The following is a 21,796-nucleotide window of genomic DNA, read 5'->3' on the forward strand; positions in this document are numbered from 1 at the left end:
GTAGAATGTACATATATTATAACTACCACTATACCCTAGTAGAATGTACATATATTATAACTACCACACTATACCCTAGTAGAATGTATATATAACTACCACTATACCCTAGTAGAATGTACATATAACTACCACTATACCCTAGTAGAATGTATATATAACTACCACTATACCCTAGTAGAATGTACATATATTATAACTACCACTAAACCCTAGTAGAATGTATATATAACTACCACTATACCCTGGTAGAATGTATATATAACTACCACTATACCCTAGTAGAATGTACATATATTATAACTACCTCTATATCACTGAGTAGAATGTACATATATTATAACTACCACTATACCCAAGTAGAATGTATATATAACTACCACTATACCCTAGTAGAATGTATATATAACTACCACTATACCCTAGTAGAATGTACATATATTATAACTACCACTAAACCCTAGTAGAATGTACATATATCTACCACTATACCCTAGTAAAATGTATTTATAACTACCACTATACCCTAGTAGAATGTACATATATTATAACTACCACTATACCCTTGTAGAATGTATATATAACTACCACTATACCCTAGTAGAATGTACATATATTATAACTACCACTATACCCTAGTAGAATGTACATATATTATAACTACCACTATACCCTAGTAGAATGTATATATAACTACCACTATACCCTAGTAGAATGTATATATATTATAACTACCACTATACCCTAGTAGAATGTATATATAACTACCACTATACCCTAGTAGAATGTACATATATTATAACTACCACTATACCCTAGTAGAATGTACATATATTATAACTACCACTATACCCTAGTAGAATGTATATATAACTACCACTATACCCTAGTAGAATGTATATATGACTACCACTATACCCTAGTAGAATGTACATATATTATAACTACCACTAAACCCTAGTAGAATGTATATATAACTACCACTATACCCTGGTACAATGTACATATAACTACCACTATACCCTAGTAGAATGTACATATATTATAACTACCACTAAACACTAGTAGAATGTATATATAACTACCACTATACCCTGGTACAATGTACATATAACTACCACTATACCCTAGTAGAATGTACATATATTATAACTACCTCTATATCACCGAGTAGAATGTACATATATTATAACTACCACTATACCCAAGTAGAATGTATATATAACTACCACTATACCCTAGTAGAATGTATATATAACTACCACTATACCCTAGTAGAATGTACATATATTATAACTACCACTATACCCTAGTAGAATGTATATATATTATAACTACCACTATACCCTAGTAGAATGTACATATAACTACCACTATACCCTAGTAAAATGTATTTATAACTACCACTATACCCTAGTAGAATGTACATATAACTACCAATAAACCCGAGTCAAATGTACATATATTATAACTACCACTATACCCTAGTAGAATGTATATATAACTACCACTATACCCTAGTAGAATGTACATATATTATAACTACCACTATACCTTAGTAGAATGTACATATAACTACCACTATACCCTAGTAGAATGTACATATATTATAACTACCACTATACCCCAGTAGAATGTACATATAACTACCACTATACCCTAGTAGAATGTATGTATAACTACCACTAAACCCTAGTAGAATGTACATATATTATAACTACCACTATACCCTAGTAGAATGTACATATAACTACCACTATACCCTAGTAGAATGTACATATAACTACCACTATTCCCTAGTAGAATGTACATATAACTACCACTATACCCTAGTAGAATGTACATATAACTACCACTAAACCCGAGTAGAATGTACATATATTATAACTACCACTATACCCTAGTTTAATGTACATATAACTACCACTAAACCCTAGTAGAATGTATATATAACTACCACTACACCCTAGTATAATGTATATATAACTACCACTATACCCTCGTAGAATGTACATATATTATAACTACCACTATACCCTAGTAGAATGTACATATATTATAACTACCATTATACCCTAGTAGAATGTACATATATTATAACTACCACTATACCCTAGTAGAATGTACATATAACTACCACTATACCCTAGTAGAATGTACATATAACTACCACTAAACCCTAGTAGAATGTATATATAACTACCACTATACCCTAGTAGAATGTACATATATTATAACTACCACTATACCCTAGTAGAATGTACATATATTATAACTACCACTACACCCTAGTAGAATGTATTTATAACTACCACTATACCCTAGTAGAATGTACATATATTATAACTACCACTATACCCGAGTAGAATGTACATATATTATATCTACCACTATACCCTAGTAGAATGTATATATAACTACCACTATACCCTAGTAGAATGTACATATATTATAACTACCACTATACCCTAGTAGAATGTACATATATTATAACTACCACTATACCCTAGTAGAATGTATATATAACTACCACTATACCCTAGTAGAATGTATATATGACTACCACTATACCCTAGTAGAATGTACATATATTATAACTACCACTAAACCCTAGTAGAATGTATATATAACTACCACTATACCCTGGTACAATGTACAAATAACTACCACTATACCCTAGTAGAATGTACATATATTATAACTACCACTATACCCTAGTAGAATGTACATATATTATAACTACCACTATACCCTAGTAGAATGTACATATAACTACCACTATACCCTAGTAGAATGTACATATATTATAACTACCACTATACCCTAGTAGAATGTACATATAACTACCACTATACCCTAGTAGAATGTACATATATTATAACTACCACTAAACCCTAGTAGAATGTACATATAACTACCACTATACGCTAGTAGAATGTACATATATTATAACTACCACTATACCCTAGTAGAATGTATATATAACTACCACTATACCCTATTAGAATGTATATATAACTACCACTATACCCTAGTAGTATGTACCTATATTATAACTACCACTATACCCTAGTAGAATGTACATATAACTACAACTATACCCTAGTACAATGTATATATAACTACCACTATACCCTAGTAGAATGTACATATGACTACCACTATACCCTAGTAGAATGTACATATATCTACCACTATACCCTAGTAGAATGTATATATAACTACCACTATACGCTAGTAGAATGTACATATATTATAACTACCACTACACCCTAGTAGAATGTATATATAACTACCACTATACCCTAGTAGAATGTACATATAACTACCACTATACCCTAGTAGAATGTATATATATTATAACTACCACTATATCCTAGTAGAATGTACATATATTATAACTACCACTATACCCTAGTAGAATGTACATATATTATAACTACCACTATACCCTAGTAGAATGTACATATAACTACCACTATACCCTAGTAGAATGTACATATATTATAACTACCACTATACCCCAGTAGAATGTACATATATTATAACTACCACTATACCCCAGTAGAATGTACATATAACTACCACTATACCCCAGTAGAATGTACATATATTATAACTACCACTATACCCTAGTAGAATGTATATATAACTACCACTATACCCTAGTAGAATGTACATATAACTACCACTATACCCTAGTAGAATGTATATATATTATAACTACCACTATACCCTAGTAGAATGTACATATATTATAACTACCACTATACCCTAGTAGAATGTACATATAACTACCACTATACCCTAGTAGAATGTACATATATTATAACTACCACTATACCCTAGTAGAATGTACATATAACTACCACTATACCCTAGTAGAATGTACATATATTATAACTACCACTATACCCTAGTAGAATGTACATATATTATAACTACCACTATACATACTCTAGTAGAATGTACATACATTTTGGTATACTTATTTATTCTATACAGTAGTTCTCTCTACATTTATTTTCTAGGTTACTAAAATACTACTTGAGGTCTTCTCAGTGAGTTAGCTGTCACGCCCTGACCATAGTTTGCTTTGTATGTTTTGTTTGGTCAGGGTGTGATCTGAGTGGGCATTCTATGTTGGATGTCTAGTTTGTCTGTTTCTGTGTTTGGCCCGATATGGTTCTCAATCAGAGGCAGGTGTTAGTCATTGTCTCTGGGACCCATATTTCGGTAGCCTGTTTTGTCATTGTGGGTTGTGGGTGATTGTCTATGTCATGTTGCTTGTTAGCACAGTGTTTGAGTAGCGGCACGGTTGTCACTTTGTTGTTTTGTAGTGTTCAGTTTTTCCCATTAAAATGACGGACACTTACCACGCCGCACCTTGGTCTGATCCTTACTCCTCTTCAGACAAAGAGGAGGAAATCTGCCGTGACAGCAGGGCATTTACAGTGACATTATAGTATACATATATATTATATATATATAGTATAATTCAAATTTATACAGTTGGGTTGTGATTATCATAATTATATAACCCTCAAATAAGAGAAAACAATGTTGATGAAATAAGACAGGGAGGATGGGAGGGAGGGAGTGGGGGAGGAAAGAGAGAGAGAGAGAGAGATATAGAGGAGAGAGAGAGAGAGAGGTTCAGACAACTGTTTAGTTCAGATAGACAGAGAGTCAGGTTTTAAAACACATCTACTTTATTAACCCCACTGTACCGTGGGTGGATCATAACCCCTGACCCCTGACCTTTACATTTCTATTGGCTGACAACCCATAACAACCAGTGCTTGACTTGGACTAAGATAGGTGCCAGGACTCATTTTGAGTACCGGTACCGTTTATATTTAGGTGCAGGAACTCTGCAACGGTTTAGAGCGAATATTCTGTAAGAGGTGCAGGAAATCAAGCAGTAGAACATTTGAGGTACCGTTCGGTACTCAGTCCAGGTGAGTTCCTGTCCAAGTCGAGCAGTAGAACATTTGAGGTGCAGTTCGGTACTCAGTCCCGGTGAGCTCCTGTCCAAGTCGAGCAGTAGAACATTTGAGGTTCTGTTCGGTACTCAGTCCCGGTGAGCTCCTGTCCAAGTCAGGCAGTAGAACATTTGAGGTTCCGTTCGGGTACTCAGTCCCGGTGAGCTCCTGTCCAAGTCAAGCAGTAGAACATTTGAGGTCCAGTTCGGTACTCAGTCCCGGTGAGTTCCTGCCCAAGTCAAGCAGTATAACATTTGAGGTCCAGTTCGGTACTCAGTCCCGGGGAGCTCCTGTCCAAGTCAAGCACTGTGAAACCACATGTCCATGCTGCAGCGTCTTTGTACAAATCAGTTATGGCAGTTTAGGGATTCAATCCATAGCGCAGAACATCTGCCTTATAGCGCGATTGAAATTTCAAGGTCATTTCCGATTGGCCAACGTATTCAGCGCCTGTCGAGAATGCAGTCGAATGCGGGAACAGTGCTTTCACATTTCAGTCGAGCTGTAGTGCGGAATCGGATTGAATCGAGGCTTTAGTGATGGCCCGTCCGTCACAACTATGCACAATCTTTGATTTTTGTGCTATTTGGTGAACACACATCTCCTGTTCTCTTCTCCTATTCACACGAAAGAACACACGTCTTCCATTCCTTGTTTTGACCGTGGTTTGCAGGATAATAAAAGTCCCGTGCCTGCCAGTCGTTGGGCAGAAGGCATGAGAAGGATCGCGTTCGTGTTGTAAAACAGAAACCTTTAGTCGACCTACACCATGGCTATCAGATGCCTCCAGCCTTTCAGCTAGGAGTGAACGGAACAGAACACAAGGCCAACGGGTTTATGGGTAGCAGAGAAACAATCATTTTGTACCTCAGACATTTACAGGAGAACGTTTTAACTGAAAAAAAGAGAAAGATACACTTTTTGTGTAGAGTTTGTTTCTGTGTAGCGAAACCATTTAAGATTGAAAAGGTCATTTTTACAACAACAACTGGTCTTCAGTATCCCCCGCGTGTGGACGAGTCTTAGAGCCTTCTCCATAAGGGTGGATAGTTGGACTGTTCCATTTCCATGCACATATAGGGGAGAGAAAGCACCTCGTCAACAGTCAGTAGGTCCGATGAGAAGGGCGAGAGGGGTAGTGTGTCCCATGCAGGACAAACAGTAATTCAGTTGTTTGTGTGTGTGTGTGTGTGTGTGTGTGTCCATTCCTGTATGTATGTATATATATATATACACATGTTTATTTTGGCTTGCCAGGCCTCTTGCTGTGCCACAGGTGTCCTGGTAAGGTGAAGGCGTCGACGCTCATGGACATGGTCTTGGACGGGATACAGCTGAACTGTTTCCTGTCGGAGCTGTACTTATAGATGGACTCCACCAGGGCGGGGCTTACGACACGCGGGCCCACCCCGGCCAATCGGATGAGCTCGTCAGTCTCGGGGCTCATGGTGTAGACGGCTCGGAACTGACAGTTGGAATCCCGGAACAGAATCAGGAAGTGGTTGGCTGGACTCTTCTCCATCTCCTGGTGGGGGGAGAGAAAACAATGTTTGTGTGGAAGAAAACTTGTCTTCAGTGTGTGTGTGTGTGAGTGTGTGTGCGTGTGTGTGTGTGTGTGCGTGTGTGCACTTTTGAGCAGTATTTCAAAGAATTTGAAGTCAGGTCTGGTTAGTTAGTACTGTGTGTGTGTATAAAGCCCTATGTGGGTTGTGTGAAATACAGTGAGGACATCCCACCTCCACCATCTTGTTCTTCTGAGTCTCGTTGACCTTGCCAGCCAGACAGCAGCGAGACAGAGCGTTGTGGATGATGAACTTATTGGACTTGAAGCTCGGCTCCTTGAACAGTTTGGGCCCTGGGAAACACACAGGCACACACACAGGCACACACACACACACACACACACAGTCAATGACCCATGTTGCCGCAAACCCTGCCATCTGTGAGTCAGGACAGTTCATCACTAAAACAGGAAGTAGTATTCCCTGGGCTGTGGGGTCAAAGGTCCCAGCACTGAGGGACAAGCAAAGGGTGCGTTCCAATAAAATCTCCTCTCTTGTCAATGTTGGACCTTGAAGACAGTTCCACTGCTTTTGTCTTCGCCTCCAATCAGAGACTGATTTAGACCTGGGACACCAAGTGGGTTCATGATCAGAACAAACAACAAGAGGACAAATATAAACCCCAAATACTTATATAGTCTCTCTCTCTCTCTCTCACTCTGTCTCTCTCGCTCTGTCTCTCTTTCCCTCTCTCTCTCTCTCTGTCTCTCTCACTGTCTCTCTCCCTCTCTCTTCCCCCCTCCCTCTCTCTCTCTCTCTCTCTCTCTCTCTCTCTCCATTTCGAAGGGCTTTATTGACATGGGAAACATATTTTTACATTCCAAAGCAAGTGAATTAGATAATAAACAAAAGTGACACTCACAAAAGTTCCAAAAGAAATGAGATGTCATATCATGTATACAGTGTTTTAACGATGTGTAAACTGGTCGCCCTTTCTTGTAGCAACAGGTCATAAATCTTGCTGCTAGATTTGATTTAAGGTACAACAGTTTTATAACAGGACAATTCTTTGACATCCCATTCCACGTCGTACCGGTGTATTCTGGGATGGAAGGGGAGGAGCCATTGGAGCTGATCTCCCAGTCCTTGTCTCCGTTCTGATTGGTCAGTCGGCTCGGTGACATCAGACGTGAGGGCGAATCAGGGCGGCTGGAAGAGAGATTTTAGATTGCTAAGTTAGTCTAGTGGCCAGCTATGTACACTTGTAATCATGGGCGAATTACCGGCCGGGAGGGGCCCCATTAATTGTGTTAGTCAGTTTAACTTAGATATCCTGTTTTAAAAAAGAATCATCTCCACCCATGGCAAAATTTGTAGAATTGCAGGGAATTAGATTTAACATTTAAAAATCTTGGATGGATGTGGTTACGCAGATGAGCGAGCAAGTGAGGCCCCTCATGATTCTTTTTTTTGTGGCCCCCGACCACATTATGGCCCCCACCCATTCTGTTTTAAATGAATTGTTGTTTTCACTTGTATGGTATTTGTGAATAACTCGGGTGGCCTTTTTTTACCCTGGATGAATATGAGAGAGAGGGAGAGAGAGAGAGAGAGGGTCAGAGAGAGAGGGTCAGAGAGAGGGAGAGAGAGAGGGTCAGAGAGAGAGGGTCAGAGAGAGAGGGTCAGAGAGGGAGAGACAGAGGGAGAGACAGAGGGAGAGACAGAGATAAAGGGTCAGAGAGAAAGAGAGCGAGGTAGGAGTGTTACCTGGATGGTTTCTTGCTAGGATTAGGGACGGTGTTGTCAGGGACGGTGTTGTCAGGGACGGTGTCGTCAGGGACGGTGTCGTCAGCCATAGCAGCCAGGTTGAGAGAGGAGTGAGAGTACACCTTAGTCAACTTAGAACCTGGAGAGAGAAGGAGGGAGAGAGAGAGAGAAGGAGAGAGAGAGAGAGAGAGAGAGAGAGAGAAGGTGGGAGAGAGGACAGAGAGAGGGGGGAGAGAGAGAAGAAGAGAGAGATAAGAAGGGAGAGAGATAAGAAGGGAGAAGAAGAGAGAGATAAGAAGAGAGAGATAAGGGGGAGAGAGATGAAGAGAGAGATAAGAAGGGAGAGAGGAGGGAGAGAAGAAGGAGAGAAGAAGAGAGAGAGAGGAGGAGGGAGAGAAAGAGAGAGAAGGAGGAAGCGAGAGGAGGAGGGAGAGAGATAAAAAGGGAGAGAGGACAGAGAGAGAAGAAGAGATAGATAAGAAGAGAGAGATAAGTCAGGAGAGAGAGAAGAAGGGAGAGAGAGGAGGGAGAGGAAGGAGAGAAGAAGGGAGAGAGAAGGAGGGAGAGAGAGAAGAAGGGAGGGAGAGGAAAGAGAGAGAGAAGAAGGGAGAGAGGATAGAGAAGGAGGGAGAGAAGAAGGGAGAGAAGGAGGGAGAGAAGAAGGGAGAGAGAGAAGAAGGGAGAGAGATGAGGGAGAGGAAGGAGAGAGAGAAGAAGAGAGAAAAGAAGGGAGAGAGGAGGGAGAGAAGAAGAGAGAAAAGAAGTGAGGGGAGGGAGAGAGAGAGAAAAGAAGTGAGAGGGGAGGGAGAGAGAGAGAAGAAGAGAGAGATAAGAAGGAGAGAGAGAAGAAGGGAGAGAGAGGAGGGAGAGAAGAAGGGAGAGAGAGAAGAAGGGAGAGAGAGGGGAGAGGAAGGAGAGAGAAAAGAAGAGAGAAAAGAAGGGAGAGAGGAGGGAGAGAGAGAAGGGAGAGAGAAGTGAGGGAGGGAGAGAGAGAGAAAAGAAGTGAGGGAAAGAGGAGAGAGAGAGAAGAAGAGAGAGATAAGAAGGGAGAGAGAGAAGGGAGAGAGAGAGGAGAGAGGAAGGAGAGAAGGGAGAGAGAGAAGAAGGAGAGATAAGAAGGGAGAGAGGAGGAGAGAGAGAGGAGGGAGAGAAGAAGGGAGAGAGAGGAGGAGGGAGAGAGAGAAAGAGAGAGAAGGAGGGAGCGATAGAGGAGGGAGAGAGAGGAGGAGGAGAGAGAGGAGGAGGGAGAGAGACGGGGGGTACAGTTTGTTGATAACTTGTCATTATGCAGAGTAAAGCAGCAGAAGACGAGAGCATCAGAGTGCTGGGCTGGTACAAAAGCCTGCACCTCCGTCCCCCCTCCCAGACGCTGTAAAGGGGAGCAGGAGAGGCTAACACACACAGACACCCTATCGTTACAATTCCATTACCCATAGTGCTCTTGGCTGGGCTGCGGGACAGCTGTGACTCCTCCCGGGTCATGCTCCGAGGTCGGGGGCGGGACTTCTTGGCGGCGACTCGTCCCTGATTGGTGTGTTTCTGACGCAGCACCTTATCCAGGTCAGACATGATGCGTATCTGCTGGCGGTGGGCGTACTCCTTCCGCGTGAAATCACCACGGCGACTGGGCGTGGTCGGGGGGGTGAGGGAGGGGACACCGGCGGCGGGGGGAGGGGTGCAGGACAGGGGAGGGGTCTGTGGGAGAGAGCCTCTTCGCTCCTCCTCCTCAGAGGGGGGTCTAAAGGAAAGATGGAGGGGAAGGGGGGGTTAGTGTTATGGTGATCATCTGTATGTTTATTTGCTGAGTGGATGATGAGTGTGTCTGTCTGTCTGTCTGTCTGTCTGTCTGTCTGTGTCTGTCTGTCTGTCTGTGTGTGTGAATGTTTATTTGCTGAGTGTGTCTGTGTGTCTGTCTGTCTGTCTGTGTGTCTGAATGTTTATTTGCTGAGTGTGTCTGTCTGTCTGTCTGTCTGTCGTGTCTGTCTGTCTGTCTGTCTGTCTGTCTGTCTGTCGGCCTGTCTGTCGGCCTGTCTGTCGGCATGTCTGTCGGCCTGTCTGTCGGCCTGTCTGTCTGTCTGTGTGTCTGAATGTTTATTTGCTGAGTGGATGATGAGTGTGTCTGTGTGTCTGTCTGTGTGTGTCTGCGTGTGTGTCTGCGTGTGTGTGTCTGCGTGTGTGTCTGCGTGTGTGTGTCACCTGCTCTCTCTCTCCTGTTCGTTCCACTGTCTCCTCCTCTTCAGGTCCTCTGCTCTTTTCTGCTGTCTCCCCAACAGAGCAGCTCTCCTCTGAGCCATCTCATCTTCACAACGCATCTCCTCCTGCGCGCACACACACACACACACACACACACACACACACACACACACACACACACACACACACACACACACACACACACACACACACACACACACACACACACACACACACACACACACACACACACACACACCACAAACACACACACCACAAACACATATTGTCATTACTTTATTGGCTACCACTAGAAACACATCATCTTTGATTTCCTTATGAGTCAATAACGAAACGATGAACTTCAATTAACGTTGTCTTATCTACATCTAAGGGCCTAGAGGGCAGAGGGTTAGTTGGGGCTCGTTTCTGGGAGGGACTGTTCTCTCTCTGTCTCTCCCTCCGCCAGACTCACCTTGAAGAAGAATCCAACCCCTCCTCTCGCCTCCGGTTCCGTCTGCTCTGTGGGTTCCACTGAGGGTTCTCGGAGTTCTGTGTTCTGTGTCTGTTCTATTTGATCCCCCGTAGATTCCCTCGGTTCTCCCGTGGGTTCCGTAGATTCCCTCGGTTCTCCCGTGGGTTCCGTAGATTCCAACGTTTCTCCTGTTGGAGGTTCTGTGTGGTCGCTCATGGAGTCAGAGAACAACTCCTGTCCTTCTGTGTCAGTTGGCTCGTCACTGCCCCCCTCTGGCCCTCCCAGGGATGACAATGACACCTCCATCAGGCTGCAACGATTCCCTCCTCCTCCTCCTCTCCCTCCCTCCCCTCCTCCGCAGTAAGCAGCTGACAGCGACAGGGTCTCGCTCTCAAAGGAGCCCTCGGAGGGGGCTCCGGAGCTGCTGCCACCCCCAGAACGGCCTCTCCTGGGCTGGGGAAACACGGGCCGGCCTCCCCCTAAACCCTCCTGCTCCTCCAGCTCCAGGCTGAACTGCGTCTCGCTGGAGCCCGTCTCTGAGGTACTCTCCTCGGGCAGCGTGGCGGCAGGGGGTTCCTGGGGGGTGCAGGGGCCCCCAATACGGAAAGAGGAGGAGGTCTGGACCTGGCACTGGCTGGGGGAGACACGTCGCAGGTGGGGGAGGGAGTCCACATGCTGCGGGGGGTTGAGGACACGGGTGGAAGGAGGGAACTTCAACTCAGAAGGGCGGGGGTGGGGTTGGGAGGGGCGCGGGTGGTGCTTAGGGCTACGGGGGGAGGAGGAGTGGATCTTTGTGCGTGGGGCAGGGCAGGAGGAGGAGATGGGGGTTTTGGGAGGGTTGGAGGAGAGCTGGGGGAGGGCCCTGCGAGAGGGGGAGGTAGTGGAGGTGGGGGTTTTGGGAGGGGTGGAGGAGAGCTGGGGGAGGGCCCTGCGAGAGGGGGAGGTAGTAGAGGTGGGGGTTTTGGGAGGGGTGGAGGAGAGCTGGGGGAGGGCCCTGCGAGAGGGGGAGGTAGTGGAGGTGGGGGGTTTGGAGCCTGCAGGAATCACCCACGCCTTACTGATGCTCTTGGTCGGGGTTCTAGTCGGACTCTTAGTGGGGGTCCTGGGTGGTGTCCTGGGTGTAGTTTTAGGTGTAGTTTTAGGTGTGGTTTTGGGTGTAGTTTTAGGTGTAGTTTTGGGTGTAGTTTTAGGTGTGGGTTTGGGTGTGGTCTTCTTGCCCATTAGCTGTTGTTGTTGTTGGGTCAGTTTCTGCATGTCGTTCTGTAGTGACCTCAGAGCCTCACTCAGCTTCAGGACCACCTCATTATACTCCCCTAGAACAGCCCCTCCCCCCGGCTCAGGCCCCTCCCATTTATCCGCCGCTGTCTCAGCCCCCTTCCTCGTATCCATGGAAAACGTCACCTGCTTCTCCAATCGCGCCTGTGGGCGGGAGTTCCTTTCATCTGCCTTCCCTTTCTCCTCTTCTCTCTCCTCCTCCTCTTTCAGCTGCTCCTCCATGTGGCTGAGACGCTCCTCCAGAGATATAGGCTCCTCTCCTCCCTCTCCTCCCTCTCCTCTCTTCAGCTGTAGGAAGGCAGTCTTGCCCAGCCTCTGTCTGTGTCTGGTGAATATGGCCTCTATGCGTCTCTTCTGGGCCTCGATGGCTCTGCGTTTCTCCTCCAGGCGAGCCCCCAGCTCCCAGGCCTCTGTACCCGGCTCAGGGTGCTTCCCTCCTGGGCTGGGGGTATGGAGGGTGGGGGTGGTCGGGGTGCTGGTTGACTCCTCTCCCGGTGCGGCCGACTGTCTCCTTCTGTCCCGCCGCTCGGCGAAGCTCGTCATCTGTGGGCTGCCGCTAATGTCACCGGTGTTGCTGATGCTGCCGTTGCCGTGACGACCGTGGCCAGGGCGGACGTTGCCGGGCGTTTCTAGGAAGGTCGTCGGAAGCTTCCGATGAGTCCACACTTCCGTCGCGGAGGACTGAGTCATCGTCCCGCGAGCCATCCGATCTCCCCTTCTCCCTGCCTCCCACTCTCCGCTTCTCTCCTCCGCCCCCCTCCCCTCCTATTGGTCGGTAGAGCATTCCGGAGCGGCAGGGGGCGGAGCTGCTGAGCTGGGTGAGATCGTATTCAGGAGAATGAAGGAAGAAACCTGCAGGAGCTCCTTCTGGACGCAAGCGTGGCTCTGGCCTTCCTCCTCCTCCTCCTCCTTCTCCTCCATCTCCTTTCTCTCCTCTTTTCCCTCCTCCACCTCTTTCTCCTCCAGGAGTGTGGATGATCTCGACTGTCGGCAGCTCTCCTAGGGCCGTTGTGTGTGAGTGTATGTGCGGGCCCCAGGAGGAGCGTTGAGGGACGGAGGCGCTGACCAGGTGACTGAGGTCCTCGGGGGGGCTGTATGGGACCCGTGTCATCCCCGATGACATCCTGCTCGATGAAGTCATCATGGCGGGCACGCCAGCGGTCAGGCTGTTGGTGCTGGCGGAATGCACGGGGTTGCCCATGACAACGTCCACGTCACTGTCCAGACCGAATGGAATACTGAAGGTTACAGCCGAGAGTGGACTGGAGGAGAGAGATGGAGAGGGAGAGAAAGATGGAGGGAGAGAGATGGAGAGGGAGAGAGAGAAGAGAGACAGAGAGGAGAGAGAAAGAGGGAGGAAGAGAGGGAGAGAGAGAGGAAGAGAGAGAGAGAGCGGGGAGAAGAGAGATGGAGAGAGAAGGAGAAAGAAGGAGGAAGAGAGAGAGAGAGAGAGAGAGAGAGAGAGAGAGAGAGAGAGAAGAGAGAGATAGAGACGAAGAGAGAGGGGAGAGAGAGAGAGGAAGAGAGAGAGAAGAGAAGAGGGAGAGAGAGCGGGAGGAAGAGACAGAGAGAGAGGAGAGAGAGAGAGGGGAGAGACAGAGAGACAGAGAGAGAGAGGAGAGAGAGAGAGACGAAGAGAGAGGGATAGAGAGAGAAGGAAGAGGAGATGGAGAGAAAGAAGGAGGAAGAGATAGAGAGGTTCAATCTGGGAGGATGGTCCTAAATAAATATCTCCCCAGGCTGAAACAGTCCGCCATCCTACTCACCGGATCTGTTTCTTGGTCCACATGTTCCCTTCTAAATGTGACAGAAAGGGAGATGTAGTCAGGAAGAGATCTCCAACACTTAGACTTCTCTCAATTGCAATCTCCTCGTGTCCTCGTCGTCTTCTCAAAACCCATTGGATGAGAAAGCCAGAGGTCCCTCCCCTCTGACTTTTACCCTCCAATGGGTTTTGAGAAGTAGACGAGGAGAGAGGACAACGAGGAGTATGCAATGGGGGGAAAAGCCCACAGATGCACAAAGACAGCTTTAAACTACATTACCCAGAATCCCCATTTCTCTTACCAGATGACGCAGGAGAGGATATGGGGACAAAGGGCTGTTTGAAGATATAGGAGGGAGAGCCACTGGAACAGAACACACATTATTATTCACAATGACTATCTGTAATATACGTCTCGTTCTGCCATAGATACAATAAACATGTGGATGTGTTTCTCTCTGGGGTCGAGACCCCATAACACATCATGACGAAGATAACACAGACTTTCATAGTAATGGCATAGATACAATAAACTCTCGTGAAAACTTCCTGTGTTATCGAGATGCCAATGAGATTCAGTATATAACACAGACTCATAGTAATGGCATAGATACAATAAACATGTGGATGTGTTTCTGTTTGGTTCCTCACTGCTCTCTGGGGTCTGCATCATGACGAAGACTTCATCATGACGAAGACTGTTATCGAGATGCCAATGAGATTCAGTATATAACACAGACTCATAGTAATGGATGTGAAAGAACGTGGAAATGCATTGCACTTGGTTGATTGCTGTCGTTTCCCAGTTGCATTGCACTGTCAAACAATAACTACATGTAGAATGAATGTGTGTGTGTCCTGATTTTACCTGTTGCTGTTCCCACTGACAGGACTGGTGCAATCCAACAACCCTGAGGCATCTGGCACACAGAGAAACCTATTCATGTTATCAACCATAACGCCACCTAAACAGGTTATACAGCGGTCTAATCTCTCTCTCTCTCGCTCTCTCTGTCCTTCCACTCTCTTTCTCACACACACACACACACACACACACACACACACACACACACACACACACACACACACACACACACACACACACACCTCCCCTACCTGTCAGGTCTAGAGGTAGTAATGGCTTGACGAAGTCAGGTTTATGCACCTCGAACCATCCCAGCAGCTCTGCTATGAAACTCATGATGTTCACCTGAAGGACAACAGGGGAATGAACCTTTTGTAATGGAACCCTTTTTGACAGTAATAATCCAGTAACAACATTCTGTCCGACCACCTGTCGTTTACAGACGGGGAGGTGGAGGGTTAAAGGAGAGCTACAGATGTAGGATCTTCATTTGATCACTCTTTTTGTTTTATTATTTCACCTTTATTTAACCGGGTTAACCGGGTAACGCCGGTTCTCATTTACAATGGCGACCTGGCCAAGATAAAGCAAAGCAGTGCGACACAAACAACAACACAGTTACACATGGAGTAAAACAAACGCACAGTCAATAACACAATAGAAAAGTCTATATACAGTGTCTGTATATGGTGTGAGGAGGTAAGGTAATAAATAGACCATAGTAGCAGAGTAATTACAATTTAGAAAATTAACACTGGAGTGATAGATGAGCAGATGATGGTGTACAAGTAGTGATACTGGTGTGCAAAAGAACCAACAAGTAAATAAAAACAACATGGGGATGAGGTAGGTAGATTGGATGGGATATTTACAGATGGGCTGTGTACAGCTGCAGCGATCGGTAAGCTGCTCAGATAGCTGGTGCTTAAAGTTAGTGAGGGAGATAAGTCTCCATCTTCAACGATGACCAGTGAGATATACCTGCTGGAGCGCGTGCTACAGGTGGGTGTTGTTATGGTGACCAGTGAGATATACCTGCTGGAGCGCGTGCTACGGGTGGGTGTTGTTATGGTGACCAGTGAGATATACCTGCTGGAGCGCGTGCTACGGGTGGGTGTTGTTATGGTGACCAGTGAGATATACCTGCTGGAGCGCGTGCTACGGGTGGGTGTTGTTATGGTGACCAGTGAGATATACCTGCTGGAGCGCGTGCTACGGGTGGGTGTTGTTATGGTGACCAGTGAGATATACCTGCTGGAGCGCGTGCTACGGGTGGGTGTTGTTATGGTGACCAGTGAGATATACCTGCTGGAGCGCGTGCTACGGGTGGGTGTTGTTATGGTGACCAGTGAGATATACCTGCTGGAGCGCGTGCTACGGGTGGGTGTTGTTATGGTGACCAGTGAGATATACCTGCTGGAGCGCGTGCTACGGGTGGGTGTTGTTATGGTGACCAGTGAGATATACCTGCTGGAGCGCGTGCTACGGGTGGGTGTTGTTATGGTGACCAGTGAGATATACCTGCTGGACGGGTGGGTGTTGTTATGGTGACCAGTGAGATATACCTGCTGGAGCGCGTGCTACGGGTGGGTGTTGTTATGGTGACCAGTGAGATATACCTGCTGGAGCGCGTGCTACGGGTGGGTGTTGTTATGGTGACCAGTGAGATATACCTGCTGGAGCGCGTGCTACGGGTGGGTGTTGTTATGGTGACCAGTGAGATATACCTGCTGGAGTGCGTGCTACGGGTGGGTGTTGTTATCATGACCAGTGAGATATACCTGCTGGAGCGCGTGCTACGGGTGGGTGTTGTTATGGTGACCAGTGAGATATACCTGCTGGAGCGCGTGCTACGGGTGGGTGTTGTTATCATGACCAGTGAGATATACCTGCTGGAGCGCGTGCTACGGGTGGGTGTTGTTATGGTGACCAGTGAGATATACCTGCTGGAGCGCGTGCTACGGGTGGGTGTTGTTATCATGACCAGTGAGATATACCTGCTGGAGCGCGTGCTACGGGTGGGTGTTGTTATGGTGACCAGTGAGCTGAGATAAGGCGGAGCTTTACCTAGCATAGACTTATAGATGACCTGGAGCCAGTGGGTCTGGCGACGTCTATGTAGCGAGGGCCAGCCGACGAGCATACAGGTCGCAGTGGTGGGTGGTATATGGGGCTTTGGTGACAAAACGGATGGCACTGTGATAGACTACATCAAGGTTGCTGAGTAGAGGGTTGGGGGCTATTTTGTAAATGACATCGCCGAAGTTGAGGATTGGTAAGTTTTATGAGGGTATGTTTGGCAGCGTGAGTGAAGGAGATTTATTGCGAAACAGGAAGCCGATTCTAGATTTCATTTCGGATTGAAGATGTTTAATGTGAGTCTGGAAAGAGAGTGTACAGTCTAGCCAGACACCTAGGTGTTTGTAGTTGTCCACATATTCTAAGTCAGAACCATCCAGAGTAGTGATGCTAGTCGGGCGGGCGGGTGCAGGCAGCGATCAGTTGAAAAGCATGCATTTAGTTGTACTAGCGTTTAAGAGCAGTTGAAAGCCACGGAAGGAGAGTTGTATGGCATTGAAGTTAGTTTGGATGTTTGTTAACATTAACACAGTGTCCAAAGAAGGGCCAGATGTATATAGAATGGTGTCGTCCGCAGGGATCCGCAGCAAGAGCGACATCGTTGATATATACAGAGAAAAGAGTCGGCCCGATAATTGAGCCCTGTGGTACCCCCATAGAGACATCCTGATGTCCGGACAACAGGCCCTTTGATTTGACACACTGAACTCTATCTGAGAAGTAGTTGGTGAACCAGGTGAGGCAGTCATTTGAGAAACCAAGGCTGTTGAGTCTGCCGATAAGAATACAGTGATTGACAGAGTTGAAAGCATTGGCCAGGTCGATGAATACGGCTGCTAAGTACTGTCTTTTATCGATGGCGGTTATGATATCGTTTAGTACCTTGAGCGTGGCTGAGATGCACCCGTGACCAGCTCGGAAACCGGATTGCACAGTGGAGAAGGTACAGTGGAATTCGAAATGGTCAGTGATCTGTTTGTTAACTTGGCTTTCGAAGACTTTCGAAGGCAGGGCAGGATGGATATAGGTCTGTAGCAGTTTGGGTGTAGAGTGTCACCCCCTTCGAAGTGGGGGATGACCGCGGAAGCTTTCCAATCTTTAGGGATCTCGGACAATACGGAAGAGAGTTTGAACAGACTGGTAATAGGGGGTGCAACAATGGCGGTGGATCATTTTAGAAAGAGAGGGTCCAGATTGTCTAGCCCAGCTGATTTGTACACGTCCAGGTTTTGCAGCTCTTTCAGAATATCTGCTATCTGGATTTATGTGAAGGAAAAGCTGGGGAGGCTTGGGCGAGTAGCTGCGGTGGGTGCGGAGCTGTTGGCCGGGGTTGGAGTAGCCAGGAGGAAAGCATGGCCAGCCGTAGAGAAGTGCTTATTGAAATTCTTGATTATCGTGAATTTATCGGTGGTGACAGTGTTACCTCGCCTCAGTGCAGTGGGCAGCTGGGAGGAGTTGCTCCTATTCTCCATGGACTTTACAGTGTCCCAAAACTTTTTGGACTTTTTGGAGTTTTACAGGATGCAAATTTCTGTTTGAAAAAGCAAGCCTTTGCTTTCCTAACTGACTGCGTGTATTGGTTTCTAACATCCCTAAAAGTTGCATATCGCGGGGACTATTCGATGCTAGTGCAGTCCGACACAGGATGTTTTTGTGCTGGTTGAGAGCAGTCAGGTCTGGAGTGAACCAAGGGCTATATCTGTTCTTAGTTCTACATTTTTTGAAAGGGGCATGCTTATTTAAGATGGTGAGGAAATTATTTTTAAAGAATGACCAGGCATCCTCGACTGACGGGATGAGGTCAATATCCTTCCAGGATACCCGGGCCAGGTCGATTAGAAAGGCCTGCTCGCAGAAGTGTTTTAGGGAGCGTTTGACAATGATGAGGGGTGGTCCGCAAACCCATAGCGGATGCAGGCAATGAGGCAGTGATCTTTGAGATCCTGATTGAAAACAGCAGAGGTGTATTTGGAGGGAAAGTTGGTCAGGATAATATCTATGAGTTTGCCCATGTTTACGGATTTAGGGTTGTACCCGGTGGGTTCCTTGATAATTTGTGTGAGATTGAGGGCATCTAGCTTAGATTGTAGGACTGCCGGGGTGTTAAGCATATCCCAGTTTAGGTCACCTAGCAGAACAAACTCTGAAGATAGATGGGGAGCAATCAATTCACATGGTGTCCAGGGCACCGCTGGGGGCTGAGGGGGTACATAACAGGTGGCAACAGTCAGAGACCTTTTCTGGAGAGATTCATTTTTTTAATTAGAAGCTCGAACTGTTGATGAGAATTTGTAGGGTGTTTAAGGTTTAAAAAGGCTTCTAAAGTTTGTAAGGTCTGCTTAAAAATGTCAGACTTGATTTGCCCTAATTAAAAATATATCAACCCCTACAAACAAATGTCCATTATATTATAATCCACATAATAATCAACATTCTCCTATTGCTGCAGGATTATTTTCCTGCTGTAGCAAAGTGGCTCAAATTAAGATCCTACATCTGTATGTTCCTACATCTGTAAGTCTATGTTCTGGACAGAGTCGGCGCTATAGAGTTGCACATACATGTAGTGTTGTGGAGAGGTGTTGTACTATGTCCTGGACAGAGATGTACCTACGTGTAGTGTTGGTTTTAGGTCTAGTACTATGTCCTGGACAGAGTTGTACCTACGTGTAGTGTTGGTTTAGAGGTGTAGTGCTATGTCCTGGACAGAGATGTACCTACGTGTAGTGTTGTGGAGAGGTCTAGTACTATGTCCTGGACAGAGATGTACCTACGTGTAGTGTTGGTTTAGAGGTGTAGTACTATGTCCTGGACAGAGATGTACCTACGTGTAGTGTTGTGGAGAGGTCTAGTACTATGTCCTGGACAGAGATGTACCTACGTGTAGTGTTGTGGAGAGGTCTAGTACTATGTCCTGGACAGAGATGTACCTACGTGTAGTGTTGGTTTAGAGGTGTAGTACTATGTCCTGGACAGAGTTGTACCTACGTGTAGTGTTGTGGAGAGGTGTAGTACTATGTCCTGGACAGAGATGTACCTACGTGTAGTGTTGGTTTAGAGGTGTAGTACTATGTCCTGGACAGAGTTGTACCTACGTGTAGTGTTGTGGAGAGGTGTTGTACTATGTCCTGGACAGAGATGTACCTACGTGTAGTGTTGGTTTAGAGGTCTAGTACTATGTCCTGGACAGAGTTGTACCTACGTGTAGTGTTGTGGAGAGGTGTAGTACTATGTCCTGGACAGAGATGTACCTACGTGTAGTGTTGTGGAGAGGTCTAGTACTATGTCCTGGACAGAGATGTACCTACGTGTAGTGTTGTGGAGAGGTCTAGTACTATGTCCTGGACAGAGATGTACCTACGTGTAGTGTTGTGGAGAGGTCTAGTACTATGTCCTGGACAGAGATGTACCTACGTGTAGTGTTGTGGAGAGGTCTAGTACTATGTCCTGGACAGAGATGTACCTACGTGTAGTGTTGGTTTAGAGGTGTAGTACTATGTCCTGGACAGAGTTGTACCTACGTGTAGTGTTGTGGAGAGGTCTAGTACTATGTCCTGGACAGAGATGTACCTACGTGTAGTGTTGTGGAGAGGTCTAGTACTATGTCCTGGACAGAGATGTACCTACGTGTAGTGTTGTGGAGAGGTGTAGTACTATGTCCTGGACAGAGATGTACCTACGTGTAGTGTGGGCGGGGCGTAGAGCAGGTCCTCCAGCTCCAGGTGACAGCACCTCTGTAGACTGGTCTCACTGATCTCTCTGATCAGCTGCAGGTTATACAGACTGTCTGCCACTGACATGGTGTCCTTCAGACACACATCTAGAGGAGAGGGGCATGAGGAGGAGGAGGAAGAGGAAGCAGGAGGGTGAAGGAGTAGGATGAGGGTGAAGACAGAGGAGGAGTGAGGAGGAGAGAGAGAGGAGGGAGGAGAGAGGAGAGGAGGGGTAGATATCAGAGGTGTGTGTGTGTGTGTGAGTGTGAGTGTGAGTGTGTGAGTGTGAGTGTGAGTGTGAGTGTGAGTGTGAGTGTGAGTGTGAGTGTGTGTGTGTGTGTGTGTGTGTGTGTGTGTGTGTGTGTGTGTGTGTACCCTCCAGTGGCAGCAGGTCAGGACAGTAGTAGTGCAGAACAGCAGCTATAGCACAGCCATTAGACAAATCCCTTACGCCAGACACCAGAGGAAAAGTAGGAGTCTGCTTAGACAGAACCTTATCCTTCCTATAACGGATCTGACAGAGAGGGAGGGAGGGAGGGAGGGAGGGAGGGAGGGAGGGAGGGAGGGAGGGAGGGAGGGAGGGGAGGGAGGGAGGGAGGGAGGGAGGGAGGGACATGAGAGAGAGAAGGAGGAGAGAGAAAAAAACAACAGTTAACTACCTATTGTTGAATTAGTTATTCAAACCAAAAGGCCCAGAATTACCCCACAATACAGATGACTTTGCCACGATGTTTAGAGAAATGATCAAGACATGTCATAAACTCCACAGCCAGCCAATAATCTACCAACACAGCAGAGAAAAGAAATCTGACAAACCAAGCACAAGAATTACTGCAGCACAGTACACGCGCACACACAAGCAGCGCACACGCTGAACAGAGTTATGGCTCACATGTCAAACGAGACACTGCAGTGAAAAGACGGATGGCAGACAGAAAGAAAGAAAAGAAAGGAAGTGCAGAAAAGAGTTGAAGCAGTGTGAGCTGAGACTATAGCGCTCTCTGGTGGACATGCAGTGCAACAACAGGCAGTAGAACCACAAGGCACTTGAGTGACTGAACCACGAAGGAGAAAGAAGAAATCAAGTGAGACCAGAAAACGACAAGCTCCTTCCTCTAGAGAACAGTGTTAGCAGACTGAAAAACAACAAGCTCCTTCCTCTAGAGAACTGCGTTTG

General features: G+C 46.3%; 1 protein-coding gene across 1 annotated transcript; it reads right to left on the reverse strand.

Moving 5' to 3' along the window:
* Positions 1–6,225: 6,225 nt before the first annotated feature.
* Positions 6,226–21,133, reverse strand: LOC135536031 (calmodulin-regulated spectrin-associated protein 3-like; the record flags this gene model as incomplete). Its single annotated transcript, XM_064962424.1, is given in 14 exon segments — positions 6,226–6,510; positions 6,722–6,840; positions 7,581–7,696; positions 8,255–8,393; positions 9,685–9,992; positions 10,451–10,572; positions 10,923–12,822; positions 12,824–13,459; positions 13,964–13,994; positions 14,265–14,326; positions 14,831–14,882; positions 15,079–15,172; positions 20,587–20,726; positions 20,995–21,133. Coding segments are annotated over 14 exon segments (4,143 nt in total), but the record flags the coding sequence as incomplete, so codon positions are not given.
* Positions 21,134–21,796: the final 663 nt, after the last annotated feature.

This window comes from Oncorhynchus masou, unplaced genomic scaffold (assembly GCF_036934945.1).
Source record: "Oncorhynchus masou masou isolate Uvic2021 unplaced genomic scaffold, UVic_Omas_1.1 unplaced_scaffold_5467, whole genome shotgun sequence".
NCBI lineage: Eukaryota > Metazoa > Chordata > Actinopteri > Salmoniformes > Salmonidae > Oncorhynchus > Oncorhynchus masou.